Here is a 16,579-nt window from a genome sequence, read left to right as displayed (position 1 = left end):
TATTCCATGGCGTTTTCAATGTGTCTTCGACTGACGAGTTTGAATATCCCTTTGGTATACCCCAAAAATAAGCAATAGACTACAAAACCACAAAACATAAAAAATTGAGGAACACATACAGACATAACTAAAATAAATCAGCGTTGAAATTGAAGTCAATTGTTTGGACTATAAATTTAATTACTTCATCCTTTACTAAAGATTTTAATTGAAATTTCCAAAATCATCACATCAATTGTTTTTAAAAACAAATTCCAAAGAAAATTAGTTAATTGCTTATCCTAAATAGAAACGAGGAGATTTCAAACGAAAGATGAAAAACAGGCATGTTTAATTAAAGTATATTTGATGACTTCCGTTACAAAAGACCACAGAAATGATAATTTTTTCCTTCAACAGACTATCTAGCTGATGATGTTTTGTGAAATCGAGTACTATTAACAAAAACACTGGGAAAAAAACTCTGTGTAAGGAAACATTATGTATACCATACACAGTTTCAATCAAACAAATTATATAATATATTTCAGAATTACAAAACTTAACAACATATAACAATATACAGTATGTATTACAAAAAAAGGTTTGTGAAAAGTTATTTGTACAATCAGACATTTGCTAAATCTATCCCTTCCTTTTTGTTTGTCTTTGTCTGTTCATCTTTAGCTATCATCTTGTTACTATCATTAAGATATTTCTGAAAATTAGGAAAACCATATACTGAATAAGTAATTATACACTAATTTGGGGATTCTAAAATATAACAAAAATCTGCAGTGATTGTCAAATACTCTATGATTTGAAGGACAATTCAAACAATGAAATTATTAACATCAGTATAAAACAGCTTCAATACATGTACTGACAATGCAAATGTAGGATATCGATTTCAGTAACCACGATACGTGTTTTAGAGACAAAACTGTATGATTGAAAAGTATTAGATTGAAAACTAATCGTGCAATTATATATTTAATATTAACTCACAATTAACAAGGTATAAATTTGGTCATAAGTAACCATTTAATTATTTTCTAATAAGACCAAGGTTGAGAAGGAAAACTGTGGGTTGAATACAGTTGGATCACGTACATTCTTCAGTGTGAAACGTAGAGCAACGACAGGGTTTCTAAACTGAAATTTCAATTACAAGAGCCATAAGTAGTACATATAAACTAAATTGGATCTAAACTCAGACGGATTAAAATAAACACGTACCATCTATGACAGGTAAAATATGATTCCTGTTATATGAGACAGTGAGTTACGATAATGATCTGTCGTATCAGTTCGTGATGGCGACCGCAAGCTTGTTTTGAATTTCAGTTGTCATTTTACCACCTTGGATTTTGTGAAATCCTGATTTCAGCTCCTCCATATAACCTTTTGTAGTAATTTTTAGTCACAAATAAGAAGACTTGGAATATCCAAGCCGCTTGTCCTCCACCAGTCATTCCAAATCAGGGTTTTGGATTAATCATTGTCTGTTTTCTTTCGGCACGCCCTTGATTGCATTCATTTTCCTGTGACACTGAGAAATTTAATATTTTTCTTCAACTTTGTGTTTGCATAAAAAGTTTACCCACACATTTCTTTTCATTCTTCGAGATTTTACGAGATCTAACCAACATACTATACATACCATCAAGTCTTTACTCATATAATATGGCTTTGAAACTCCATCATTTCTTTCACAATCTTCACAAAAACACAAAAATATTGTGTCTATGGCAACCTTAAAGCAAAACTTACACTTAAACAGCTTATAATTGACATTACTTCATTTTTTAAATTTCAAAAATGTAATTTATTTAACTTTATTGTATTTAAATATCGTTTAACCTCATTCTTGATTTAGACCTCCAACTGTGTAATTCGAAAGCCACTGTTTAGCTTAAAGTAGCAAAACGCACGTCTGGTGTAGTAAATTTTTCTTCACATTATTCTTAATGATAACACTTCTAGGAAATTTAATCTTCCACATGTTTATAAATAATAGTATTTAAAATTAAATGACGCACGAAGGAGAAGGCTGAGCTACATATTCTGCTAAAACAGAAGTGCACGCATGCTATGGTAATAACATACAATATATCAAATTCTCATTGTGTATACTTCGAATGAAAGGTAACATCTGCTTACATTATCGGGGCTCCTAGTATTACACTAGATTTGTTAGAGATGTATTACCAACAGTTTAGAATGTTGATTTTAACATAGTTTGGGGTTTACGATTTTCCACGTGGAAATTTTTCGTTTTACTTACATTCACCGTTTAAATGCAACTATTTTTCGCAGTCATACGTTTTTTTGCATAATTATACACGTACCTAATTTGCTTTTCAGTATGAAAAAAAGGTGAATGTAACTTGATTATACAGGGAATGGCGCCTTATTTCTAAATCGATTCATGAGGTTCGAACATCAGTATCGGTAAACTACTGTTGCCCAAATTAAATTTACAGTCTAGATGAAAAGTAATTAGGAAATGAAACAACAAATCATCAATCGATGGGCTATTATGATTACATCCAAAGCCATGTGCAACACTTAATCAGAAAACTAAACGTGCACGGTACATTGTCAAATTCTATATATAATCACTTGAACATGCCAGATGAGACATAACCTGATATTCCCTTAAAGAATTAATCATGCTCAAAGAAAGATGTGTTGGTAATATAAAAAGTCTATTCTCAATTGATAATCACTCTCTCAACAAAAATTCCATGATATGAAAATTTAAACATTATTGATGACGACGACGGAACAGTTGTATCTGTTTTCGCTTTACTTGACATTCGATACAGGTGGGACAAAACACCAATGGTTCACTTCAAACGCACCTAATTTGGTATGTTAAATTTCGTTTTCACAAAGTTTTGAATCATCATCATGGTCTTTTAGTATGTACTATGCCGTGTATTAATGTGTCTACACATTGAGAACACTTTTGTAACATTATCATTTTCTGAAATTCATTTCAGAATGCCTAGATTTCATTCTAGAACTGTAATCTGATATGAGTTATTTTTCTTCCGGAAAGTTGGTGCGTGGGTTCGTGGTGTAGTGGTTAAGATCGATTACTACAGTGCTGAAGGTCCCGAGTTCGATTCTGACTCGGGGCGCTGGAAATTTCAATACATCAGAGAGGTGATTTCACCCTCCCACACACATCTCTGGTACCCAGACCAGAGTTTAAAGTAGAATTGGTACTTTGGGGGCCTAGGTAGGTCAAAGTTGCCCCCTACTTTGACCTTGAGATCAATCTTCTGATATCTCTTTTGTTTGTCTACTCCCGTCGAGTAGCCCGGTTTTTCTCTACGAATACTTCGGCTCCCTCCACCTTAATAACAGACTACCCGATGTCCTAGCACTCCTTTTGTGTAGCTATGGGGACTGTCCTGGAAAATATTGTGACACATCTCCACTCATCCCGATTTGGAGTATACACGGATTCCACTGTACCCTCGCAGCTCTCGAGGAGTGCCCTGAATAACGGAGGGATCTTCGTACATACATACTAGTTTGCTGCAATGACAAACAATGATGCGCAGTAGCAATATAACATCGGTTTTACTGTAATACTATAAATATTTTCAGTTATATTTTCCCTTTTAGAAAGAAGTATTTTGCAGATGCGGAATTTATTGGACCAAAGATAACTTAAATTCAATACGTAATAGACGCTTCTCAATCTCCACTACAGCTATTTACGATGAAACTTACCTCATACACCAGTAGAAAACAATGTGACACTGCAAACCCAAAAGCCGCTGCAACTGTTATTGGTGCCCACATAAAGTTAATGTCGTCCCTATGCTGAAGTATATATCGTTGCCATGAATATATAGAAAATAGTGTATCGTGGTTTCATCTTTAGTAGGTATGTACAATGTAAGCTTGTCAGTTTGAAAAGGATATTCCCGAAAATAGAAACTTGTGACAGAAACATATGTACGAGAGGAAAGAGGGGGCATCGAAAATTGACAATGCATTATTGACGTGGTTCAAATCGAATCACGTTTAAGATAGGAACTATTTTTTAACACCAATAAGGTATTCCTTTATTTCAATCAATTGATTCTTACACTTCCTTCATCAATTCAAATATCCTTGTGAAGTACAAATATAATTTACAACTCTATTGTAAAAATTAATTACAAAGCATAAATCTAATAAAGGTTTCTTTACATTAACCATTAATTTTGACCTCTTCCAGTTTTTTATTATAACGCATTTTTTGTTAACTGTCTAATGTATAACAAAATATATTTAGAAAGGAAATATAAGAATTTCTGTCTTTAGATTTACAAGTACGAAAACGCAAAATCATCTTCAATAATTCATTTCACCATCATGATATTGTGACATGATTTAACTAAAAAAACATATTGCATTCTAAAAGATAGGTAATAATAATTTTATGCAGAGATACACATTCACCTTTAATAATATTTCTTAATTCTTTTTAAATATGAAGGATAATTTCGTGTGACTTATTATGATCAATCAAGGTGCAAAACATCATTTTTACATGACTGAAAGGTCTGTTTAGGCTTCTCAGTATTAGAATGTATAATAATTTAAAAAGTAAACCCATTACATTTAACTTTTTCAGTAAAATTAATTTTCATTTTAATAACCATTTAATATCATGGTTCAGATCTTTGACTTGGACGTCATTCATATCTGTACTTCTTTTTGATGGAAGTCTTTTAGCTGACTGTTTAAGGTGTTTTAACAAATAAGTGAAGTAAGTTAGATGACATATACACTAGTATTAGAATTTTCAATGGGCTGTCTGTTAGAAAAGTTAATCTGTTAAAATAACCTTAAGAAACGATTGAAAATTGAATGTTGGCAAAGACAATATTACATTACCTTGAGAAATTCATGACCAATGACTAACACGATTGCCATTGTACTTATTTTACCAAGAAATAGTACAAAATCACCAATGGAGTTTATAGCTGCAACTCTCAAAGCATTTGAAACAATGAGCAGAAACGCCTTTTGTGCTCCTCTACAGAAACTGTACCCATAAATAGCTGCAAAAAGATGAATTATGAGAAAATAAAGCATTTATATCTGAAACCACATTTAATATCCTACTATGAGTTACATTATACTCACAGAATATTTCGTGGAATGCTTTCATTATAAACAACATACATAACAGTATTTTGAAAATGTCATTTGGTTTTCATCCAAATAAAATGTTAAACTTGCATGGAATTCAACCGGAGGTTTTTTATAGGTTCGTTTTTCTCAATCGATTACTGATTGTCGTTTGAACGTCCATTGGTTGTCATGCCTACCCCTAAAATTAATCTCCAGATTGTCTACAATTTGTACACACAAACACACAACGATTATAAGGTCTACATACGTACCTATTTCAATATATGCGTTTCTATTTAGATAAGCTAGAAACTTTTCAAAACACCAAAGACAACATTGCAACATTTTGAGAAGGAAATCTGTCACCTTCCCTACTTTTCCACGAAGCCTAAAATATTGAAAACATAAGATAAAAGTAATGATTTACTGTTGAAATTGAAAAATAAATAAACAATTGATACTTAATTAATAACATTAAGTTCAATTTCAAGTGCGACATGTATAACACAACCCTTTATGTTATATTATATAGGCAGAGTAGCACACAGCAGTGTTATTTTATATTGACCAAACAAAACACTTTCAAACCCTTAACGCGGTAAATTGTAAAGGTATTAATATGGTATAGAAGTAATAATATTTGACCAAACACCAAAACTGAACATCTATGGGCGCTATATTTGATATGTTGCTTGTTTATAAGTCGGTATCGTATCTTTTTAAAATTTGCGAACTTTAAAATGGAACTGAAACATTTTCTGGAAATCAGGAACACTCAAACCCAAGGTAGTATAATAACTTGAATACATCATGAGCTTTAAATAATTGTCACTTTGCCTGAGGGAATTGGAAATTTTAATTACACATTTGATAGGTTTTTGTTTTATTAAAAAAAGAATGATTTTACACTACATATTTTCTATATAAAATTGTAGAATTTTGCAACCTATTTTTTTATATACAAATATATTGCTGTTTATACGGTGACCTTAATTTCTAAACTTAATTTAATGTATTGATATTTAATTCAATAGGAATATCTTGAAATACATGTCTCGGAATCTATCACAAAAGTTATTTTGTACATCAATGTAAGTGTCTATCCAATTTCTTCTACACAAACTATCAAATCCCATGTTTAGTGTTCACCTACGGTATTTCGTGTTGCCTAATCTATGTTGTCTTTGTTGTACTTTGTGAACTGTTAATTGTCTGGTTGCAACACTACTGTCTTTCTGCTACTCATAGTTTTTGATTGCCACTTGATATCTTCTCTCCATTTCCACAGGTTTTTATAGAGCTCAGAAATTGTTTGTGTCCAATTTATTTGGGGTATATTTGATTGGGAAGGTGTAAGTCTTTGCTTGTGCAGTGTTTATTCTGTCTTAATTGTTTTATATTCCGCACTTGCAGGAGACTATTCAGATTTGCAAAAATTCCTATAGCAAAATTATAGGTTAAGGATTAATTAATTGATTAATTAAGTTGATGTTGTTTACTAAACTCCAATGGGAAAACTTTCATGCATTAAATATTATAACAATAGTCAAAACCAATATTGTCCTGTCAGTACTTACTTGTTCTGAATATATCCAAGAACCATCCTGGCCAGACGGACAAGAGCAATTATAAACGATCCAAATGCAACAGATCCAAGATGGTATCTGCCAACAGATAATAATCATTTATCATTATTTTGAAAATTTTCTTTTAAGTTACGGTCTTATATATTGATATATCTTAGTTTAGTTTGTCAGATAAATTATGTGTTCTTTAATTACTGAGACGTTTAAATTTGATAATATCAACAAACTATCTATAAAGTATAATAGAAGAACCCTTATATTGAGCATTTATTATTATTGGGTTTTTAATCAAATTTATATTATGATTTTATTTTTTTTGTTTGTACACTCAATTTGTACAAATATGTAAAAAAAATTAAAAAAGAATATGTCATAAGTGCTATCCAATCCATCAAAAATGATGGAAAACCGTATTTCATATAAGGAATAGAAGTAATTTACAAATACTTCAAAATGTCTACCTTTTTTGAAAGTTATTTACTTGTACTTTTCGTTATTTCACTGATCGAGATTAAAAGGCACAGGGTCGAGATATCGAAACATTAATCAACATCACCAAATGTTTATGTGTTTTCAAACGCCAACAATCTTGTAAGTTTTTGTTTGTTTGTTATATCTTCATGTTTAGGAACTTTTTAAACGGTTGAATATTCGAACTTTTCTAGACTCAGGGTGGTTAACAACTGTTCATATTGTACGTAGACATATGTCACTTTTCGATGACCGCATGTTTACCTCTATGTCATTTGAGATTTGTTGTGCCCTCTTGGCGCTGTCTAATTGGTGTTATTCATAACTTGCAAATCTATTATAGATGACTAATCAAACAGACATATAATCTGATGAATCTTTGGATTATCTAATATTTATTTGAATGCAGTCGGTTGAAAACAAAATTTTACGACAAAAGAGATGATTTCAACTTCACATTTCTATGTAGCAACATCCCAGCAGCGCCTGCATATAGAGTATATATCTCCCAGTTGTTACGATATTTCAGGGCTAGTATTTCCTGTCATGATTTCCATGGTAGAGGGTTGCTGCTCACAAGGAAGCTATTAAACCAGTTCCTAGTGGTGAAGTTGAAATCGTCCCTTCGAAAATTTTAAGGATGCCATCACGAGTTGGTTGACCGTTATGGAATATCCGTTCCACAGATGACAACGGATATGTTCCAATTGTCGTAACTTCAATCCCGTCCCCTTTTCCCCAATGTGACCTACCGAATTAGAATTATCACCGGGTTTGTACTTACATGAACAACATGACGGGTGTCAAATGTGGAGAAGGATCGGCTTACCCTTCCGGAGCACCCGAGATCACCCCACTTTTTGGTGGGATTCGCGTTGCTCAGTCTTTGGTTTTCTATGTTGTGTTTTATGTACTGTTGTTTGTCTGTTTGTCTTCTCTTTTTAAGCCAGTGCATTGTCAGTTTATTTTCAACTCATGTGTTTGAATTTACCTTTGGTATCCTTCGCCTCTCTTTTTATAATATTCAGACTTATCTAATTGATTTAAAATGGACCGAAAAGCCAAATAATTTCGTTATAATTTGTTTTCAATTATAAACAACTGTTTCTATCTAAATAACGGTAATTGTATTTCAAACTACTAATATTTCTTTGTCTTTTGCATAACAGGAAAATATTACCTTACCTGATGAGTCTTTTGATAGATGCAAGGACTGGCCATCCAAGTTGGCTCTTATCCCTAAAATTATGGAGAATTGATATAATTCATCTCTATGTTAATTATGATTTTAAAAGTTGACATGATTATAAATAATTATGTTAAGGCTTGTAATTAGCTGTGTATTGTTTAATTTGTCTACATCAAATTTATGTAACTCATAGGGAATTGCCTACATGTTTCCCAAATTAGAACTGCGACTACTTTAAAACATAGGAGTCTCAGATTAGAAGCCATAAACATCTACATTATCATTCAGGTATGCATAGAGTAATGAGAGAAAACAAGGTACACAAATTAGTTTATGACTTTATTATGCTTATTTTTTTCACACTAATCATCATGTTACCAACAACCACCACCCCCCTTTTCCCCCTTTATCCATTTAGTCTTCAATACTACAAATAAAATAGATAGTTTTATAAAAAACAAAAATAAAAAAAAATAGTAGATCGCAATGTCGTGTTCTCCCAAATCGTAATTCAAAATATTGGAAATCAAGAAGTATGTGTCTGACAGATCTGGAAAGTGGTTATGGTAGAGTCATCACTGTCATATTGCATACTATTTATGAAGTCATTCTATTCAGTAGAACTGAAAAAATGTGTGACAAAATATTTGTGAGACAAAATGACGAACGAACGGGTGGATAAAGGTTATTGCAATATTATGTATATTACCTTTTGAAAAACCACGTTGCGATTGCACCAGCAATAACCATATCTTGACAGGCCACAATGAATGCTGATACCCAAAGGATTCCAAATATATGGTACCACCGTAGATACTATATATAATACATAAATGTTATACGTGAATTTCGTTTACACTTCCGAATGATGTGTAGAATATATATTAAAGAAAATATCTGAAATTAACTTCTGTGAAATATAGTTTTAAAAGGTAAAACCGTTTTAGTATTTCAGTTTTGAAATTTAAAACCTCTTTAGTATTTCAGTTTTGAAATATAAAACCTTTTTAGTATTTCAGTTTTGAAATATAAAACCTTTTTAGTATTTCAGTTTTGAAATATTTAGTATTTCAGTTTTTAAATATTTAGAATTTCAGTTATGAAATATAAAACCTTTTTTAGTATTTAAGATTTAAAATATAATTTTCAGTTTTGAAATATGAACCCTTTTTTTTGTATTTCAGTTTTAAAATATAAAACCCTTTTATTATTTTTACTTTTTTACCATTTCTCAGGCTTCATAAAAAAATCTATCACTTTCTTTAAAAGAAAAGCTCCGCATTTCCAGGTATTATAAAAGGTATGAATTGATAAGCTTTCAAGTCTTACCCTCATAGTATCATCCATAGCATATTTGACAATTCCTGTTGAATTATTCACCTCCGGAATTTCTAAAACATATATATCAGAAAATGAGACAGCCTAAAATATAGCATATACAACCTCTAATATCACTGTTCACCTTTAGAACAGGAGTAATCGGTATCCAATTATAACTTTAGATTCATTACAACGACAATGTTGCCTAGAATTAGTCACTTAATGCTCAAAATTAACCTCTTTGTGATGTTTTCGGTACTAGTATTATAAAGCATATTGTTAAACAGAATAAGATTTTAAATTTTTAGTAAACTTCGACTTTAATAGTATATGTTATGAAAACAATAGTATTTTACATACCAGATGTTTCAATATATGCTGCTATAGCAGCAAGCCCAGCCAATACTCCACCAAGTATAATTAATGTCTAAAAGATTAAAGTTAACGTCAATGTAGTGTCAATAGTAAAGATCATTACATGCTTTTTAAATTATTGATTGAAAAAAGCAGATGGGTTCTAAGTTCAATAAACTCCTTTTCAGTTTACAGCCGTACTCATGATCGCGGAATATCGATATGTACCCCTTTTGAGTCTTTTGTAGACAAAACGCGCGTCTGGCGCAAATACAAAATTTCAATCCTGTTATCTATGATGAGTTTATTTGTAATCACAATCCCATCATCCTATATCTATTTATAACCATGATTTTAACTTGTCATTAGAAATACAACATGTGCAAGTAGATGAGCAGGAACTGTTTACCCTTTCAGACTACCGGTTCGCAGTAGGTATAAATAGGATACTGCTGCTCCATAGTAAGCTTATTGTAAACTTTGTGTGGCATTTCGTCTTTCTTTTTTTGTCTTTTTCGTTTTGAAAATGGTGTTGCCTGTTCAAAGACAGGATTTTTTTATCTTATTTTTATCTTTAAATTTTTCATGACTTGTCCATACATTCAACTGTTCTCAATCCAATAAAAATGACCAACCATTGATGGTGAATCAATATTATGCTTAAATAAAAGTAATCAATGTTTTGCACCAATATTAAAACGCTCGACTTCTGGATTTTTTGCTCTACAAGACTATTTCTCTGTCTAACTTGAGGGATCGTCTACATCGTTTCAAAAGGGTGTATTCTAAAAAAAAAAAAGAGAGAGAGAGAAAAAAAGAACGATAATCGAAGATACCGGTTTCTTGTTTTAGTTCAAGAAATATATTCTTTAAAACATCCTGATTCAAAATAACAAAAACACCGAAGAAGAAATCAATAAAATGCTTGGTTTTCTATCAACAACAAAAAATTTTGTCTGACAACCTCTTTTCAAAGTTACATCTCAGTAAAATATTGTTTATAGATTGTTACCTTTTCCGAATAAGTTAACCACTTATATTTAATTGCTTGCGTTGAGGAGTTTATCGCCACTTCATATTTTGTTCCAACGTTAACTGCATTAAAATCTTTACACGTACTGTAACAAGTCTGAGTCAAGAATGCTTAAGGTTCATCAAAAGGAATTGTAAAATATGGCCGTGTTTACACAACAAAATCTACTATGAGTACAGACAAACTGATGCATCCAGGAAAGTTTCAGGGTATGGCAGGAACTAAATATATAAAAGTTATATGTAGTCTATGTTTCAGAAAATTAAAAATTTACCTGGATTTTGATGTGCATTTTTTTCCAGTCTGCAGAAGATAGCAAAATAAACAAACACATGAGTTTCATTTGATACGGTCCACTCAGTTACACAGTTTAAATCACCTATTGTTTGCAGATGTCTATTGTCCATCTATTGTCCATTTAAATCAATACTACTCACAACATTTATTATATGAGGGGAGCTTCTCAAACCTCTTTCCCAACTTAGTTTATTTTTGGCACCTTCTGCAGGAATGAAAAAAAATGAATAGCAAAATCCAGAAAAGTTTATAATTTTCTGAAACATAAAATGCATTTGAAATCTAATTATCTAGTTCATGCCATGCCTTAAAGCTTTTCCAGGTGTACAGGTTTGTCTGTACTCAGAGTAAAATTTGTGGTGTAAATATGGCCATATTAGCCAAAAGACGGAACCTTAAAGACAATTCCAGTATTCATGTATAGTTATGATGTTCTCAGTGTCACGTCACTCGATATATTATTCTAAAACCATGTATCTCCTGCCAAACATCTTATCGAGGTGCTGTACAATTAATTGCTGTAAAGTTTTCCATGCGTTTTCATGGCCCCACAAGACGTTGTTATCCTTTATTTGACCTCAGATTTGATCGTCCTTTTGTCGGTGATAAGCGCTATTCCCTACAAAAAGTCAGTTGATTCTGCATGCTGGCCGCTATTACGTAATAGTCGCTAAGGTCTGTAAATCCGTGGTAACCTGCTACTATATGGGTGTAGAGTGATACATATATTATTCCTATCCAATTGTGCTTCTATTTTTGCCGCAATCGAGGAAAAGAAGGTCTCCAACTGTACCATTTGGAAACGTTGTTTCAATAGCTTCCTTGTAAGCAACAAACCTCCATAAAGGAAATCATTATAGGAAACACAAGCACTGGATTATCGTAACAACTGGAAGATATATATTTCATATGCAGGCCCTTATGAATTGTTGCTTCACAAAAATGGAAATTGATCACTGGAAAATTAAAATCACCTCTTTAGTGCAAGTTAAATTCTTAACCAACCCTCATTATCTTTCCTGATTTTTTTTTGTGTGATCATTTTTCATATCGTGCTACTCGTTTGAAATGGAAAATTGTCGCTAGTATCCCGTTAGCAACAGCGTATTTTTTCTCAGCCGAGAGGAAGAGAATGTATTATATAAGAAAGAGGCGAAAGATACCAAAGGGACATTCAAACTCATGAGTCAAAAATAAACTGACAACATCATGATATTAAACATAAGTCATGGTATGAGAGACAACTCTCCACCACAGATCAAATGGCGTAGAAGTTAACAATTATAAATCAACGTACGGCCTTCAACAATGAGCAAAACTCATACCGCATAGTAAGCTATAAAAGTCCACGAAATGACAAATGTAAAACAATTCATACAAGAAAACTAACGGACTGATTTATGTACAAAACAATAAACGAAAAACAAATATGATAAAATAAACGTCACAAAAAATACGTCACTTTTTGTGGCGTTGATACATTCGTGTGACGCACAGTTTATAATTCTATTGTGGTGTCCTGGTGTACTGTAGTAAATTTATGGGAGGTGTCCGTTGTTATTCTGTGGTTTACATGTTGTGATGTACTATTATATTATTTTTTATGTATTTCTCTGTCCTAATGTTCTTGCGTTTATTTGTACTGTATTCCTGTCAGGTAATATTATAATTTTAGCGGTATTTTTAACATTGTCATATAAGCGGGAGGTTTAGCTAGCCATAAAACCAGGTTCAACCCACCATTTTTTTCTTAAAATGTCCTGTACCAAGTCAGGAATATGGCAGTTGTTATCAAATAATCCGTTTCTATGTATGTTGGCATTTGTTTTTGTTGCAGTTCAGTGTTTCTGTTGTTCCGTTGTTTTCCTCTTATAGTTGATGTGTTTCCCTCGGTTTTAGTTTGTGACCCGGATTTGTTTTCGCTTAATCGATTTATGACTATTGAACAGCGGTATACTACTGTTGCCTTTATATACAGCCACAAACGACAACCACTGAATTACAGGCTCCTGAGTTGGGACAGGAACATACAGAATGTGGCGGCACTAAACCCTCCCCTTAACTGAGCGTACGTCATTGACGTTGCCTAGGAAAACAGCGATAAACAGATTATCAATGTCCTTTCAAACTCGAGGTTGTATCTTGGCTACATCTCATCTTAGGGCTATCGCCCTTCCATGAAATAGTAGCTGAGAAACATCCTCTCGCTTGGGAAACCGTCGATAATCTATAATTATTAATTTCTAGATGTAATTCAAGACATGAAGCAGACTTAACAGAATCTATTTTATTATTATAAATATTATATCGGAAGCAAGTTTATAAAGTGTTATTTTCGTTTACCAGCACTGAGTATGTACCACTGCTGGTGGACTGCAAGTCACCGAGGATATCATCAGCTCAGTAGGCAGTGCTTCGGTACTGACATAATTTATAACAAACATTATTCTTAAATTCTCCGATGACAAAGTACGAAAAAAAGAGGGACGAAAGATACCAGAGGGACAGTCAAACTCATAGATCGAAAACAAACTGACAACGCCATGGCCAAAAATAAAAATACAAACAGACAAATAATAGTACAGATGACACAACATAGAAAACTAAAGACTAAGAATTTAGTTTAGAAACTAAGGTTCCAACTCTCTCGGGTGAAGTTAAATAAATTTGACTATTCTCTTTATGTCCCTTTTTGTTATTTAGCTCCTCGTGGTTTTAGGTATTTACTAGAAATCACCCGCGACATCTCGGGTCCATGACTGAATTAAAGTACGTATCCTCGATTTTTAGTATACGTATTGTCATCTGATAAAGTCATGCTGATTGTAAGGTGCACAGTTTTCTCTGCTTTCAAAATCTTTCTGTTTGAACCCGTCCTGGTTTTCTTACTACAGTAAACTTACTAAAACTAAATTGAATTGTTTAACTAATTAATCAAAATTAATAGTGGTATTGATGTGGAAGAAAACAGACTTGTTAAATAGTTTACTTTAGTTTAACATAGATATAAAACAACCACTGGAAGAATTCCTGGTTCTCCTAATACAGGAGGGATTTACAGAAGATAACAGGTGAAACCGGAAATCACATATTACATATACTATTGGTATCGGTATCGGATTCGACCCGGAACGTGTTAATTATTGGTAATATTAATTAATGGAAAACAAAAGATCCTGGAATGGTGTAATTTTTAAACAACACCATTGTCCTATATAAGCTATAAAGTTGAATTCTTTGATTCGTCGTTTTTACGTCATGCTGGCTAACAAATTGAACCTCGTTATTTTAGTAGTTTAGATACCAAGGTTTATGAAAAAGTTGACGTCACATGGATGTTAAACTTTATTCTAGTTTCAATTTCGGTTTTGGGATCAACGTTGATAAATATTAATGTCTTAGGATCGCATATATATTTTGGTTATCAAGTGATAAGTCATTTCATTTATGTTCACACAAACGAATATGCGAAATGCGCATCTGGTGCAGAAAAATTGGTACCGTTTATGTTAATACAACTCTGGTAATTGATAATGCCGATATTGTCATTGGAATCTTGCTGCTATGTTGCAGTAAATTATAAAATAATTTTACCACAAGGCTTGTATTTCAGTAGGTGTAATTTGCTTGTATTGGTGTTCAATCCACAAAACGACTGTCAAAATATCTTCACAGTTCTTTACAGTAAAAAATACACCCAAAAAGACATTTAATAGACATGCAGAGATATTATTTAGGTCATGGTTTTTTGCAAGATAATATTTGTGTTCGATTTGGACATAATGGAACTTTGTCAATATACTGCAATTCTTGCTGACAGCCTACTTGGTTATTGGCATAACCAACAAGATTTATGATAAAATTATATGAACCCTCTTTGTCAGTGTATATTGTGAACCTATACTAATCGGTATCTATAACTCGACACACATATCTGAACTTATTACACTTACCCATAGAGGTTGAAGCAACAAGAAAGGAATGCATCTGATTGCTTTTCCAGCCTCTTTGAATAACTGGACAACCTAAATATCAAATCAATCTTTAATCTATGAATAAATACATATACCATTATTTCAGCACAGGGTCAACACAGATAAACCCAAAATTACTTTCATTTTTCAGTAGGATGGCAATGTTATATAGTAAATTTAATTCGATTAAAGACCAAAATGGGCATATTATTTTTATATTAAATTATTGGTGTAAATACAACAACTACATCTACCCATTTTTATAATATGTCTACATTTTATATAATCTGTTTTTATTTAGCTAAAACATTTGCCGCATAATGTTGTTGTTTACAATTTCGATGTACGTGCCTCGATCGTTTCATGATGATAAACAAAAAATGAATCAATATTATTCCAAATACAACGGCTTAACATTTTGGGGTTTGAGCCTTCCTTATGAATGTTAATCCAGAAAAGTGATTCGCACCCACGAAATTAATATTAAATGTTATTCTCATTAGATCAAATCCTATAAAAAAAATACTATGAATATGAGAATTAAACTCGTCTCTTTTTAAATTTCTAAATAAATGTGATGTAGCACATATTTAACGAAGAAGCATTTTATGTCAATTTTTATTTAAGGATTTATTCTTCTGACGTTTCAGTCTCGTTGAAATCTCGTTCTAGAATTATTTTCAAAACATGTGATACAAGTGGAAAATATCAATGAATTTAAAAAATATTATAATGAAACTAAACTCTGTGAAAAAATTGTGTATTTACAATGAGTAGTTTTTGAGTATTCAATTTTTCAAATTTTATTACCAATGAAGTCAGTCTTTTTAGCCAAAATTTTGAGAAAATGGGTTAGGGGTACAAGAAATGATTTTACCAGAAACATGTACATCCCATATCACTTTTTTCTTTTCAAATTTCTTAGATATGTATTTTTACAATCATTTATAACAAAGAAGTTGAAATAATATGCATTTTGTTCTTAAAACAATGAAAAATCACAAATTTACAAAATTGACAGCATGGTAAATTTGACACAAAAACGCATCAAAATATGATAAAACTTTCTTATATTAACACCTACCTAAATTTTTTTTAAGTTAAATTTATTCAGATTGGTCCAACTCATCTTTATTGAAAGTATGAAAAAAAGTTTAATTGTGGAACTGTGATATTTTTCACGATAATAGCCCAAAAACACGTAAAAATTGATGAAAAATGGGAAAATCAT

At 32.0% G+C, this 16,579-nt stretch overlaps 1 protein-coding gene across 1 annotated transcript in view; it reads right to left on the bottom strand.

Moving 5' to 3' along the window:
- Positions 1-491: 491 nt before the first annotated feature.
- Positions 492-16,579, bottom strand: part of LOC127739056 (choline transporter-like protein 1) — a 32,375-nt gene continuing 16,287 nt past the window's right edge. Inside the window, exons 8-19 of the mRNA XM_052250623.1 lie at positions 15,328-15,399; positions 10,051-10,117; positions 9,882-9,895; positions 9,700-9,792; positions 9,080-9,186; positions 8,367-8,420; positions 6,702-6,788; positions 5,397-5,512; positions 4,885-5,051; positions 3,730-3,822; positions 1,643-1,735; positions 492-697 (exon numbers count right to left, since the gene is read on the bottom strand). Of these exons, the coding sequence (XP_052106583.1) occupies positions 608-697; positions 1,643-1,735; positions 3,730-3,822; positions 4,885-5,051; positions 5,397-5,512; positions 6,702-6,788; positions 8,367-8,420; positions 9,080-9,186; positions 9,700-9,792; positions 9,882-9,895; positions 10,051-10,117; positions 15,328-15,399 (1,053 nt within the window). The 3' untranslated portion in view covers positions 492-607. The remainder of the gene's footprint in view (positions 698-1,642; positions 1,736-3,729; positions 3,823-4,884; positions 5,052-5,396; positions 5,513-6,701; positions 6,789-8,366; positions 8,421-9,079; positions 9,187-9,699; positions 9,793-9,881; positions 9,896-10,050; positions 10,118-15,327; positions 15,400-16,579) is intronic.

The sequence above is a fragment of the Mytilus californianus genome, unplaced genomic scaffold (assembly GCF_021869535.1).
Source record: "Mytilus californianus isolate M0D057914Y unplaced genomic scaffold, xbMytCali1.0.p SCAF_1, whole genome shotgun sequence".
Lineage (NCBI taxonomy): Eukaryota > Metazoa > Mollusca > Bivalvia > Mytilida > Mytilidae > Mytilus > Mytilus californianus.
The sequence above is the reverse complement of the archived record's forward strand: the minus strand, read 5'-3'. Positions and strand labels throughout refer to the sequence as shown.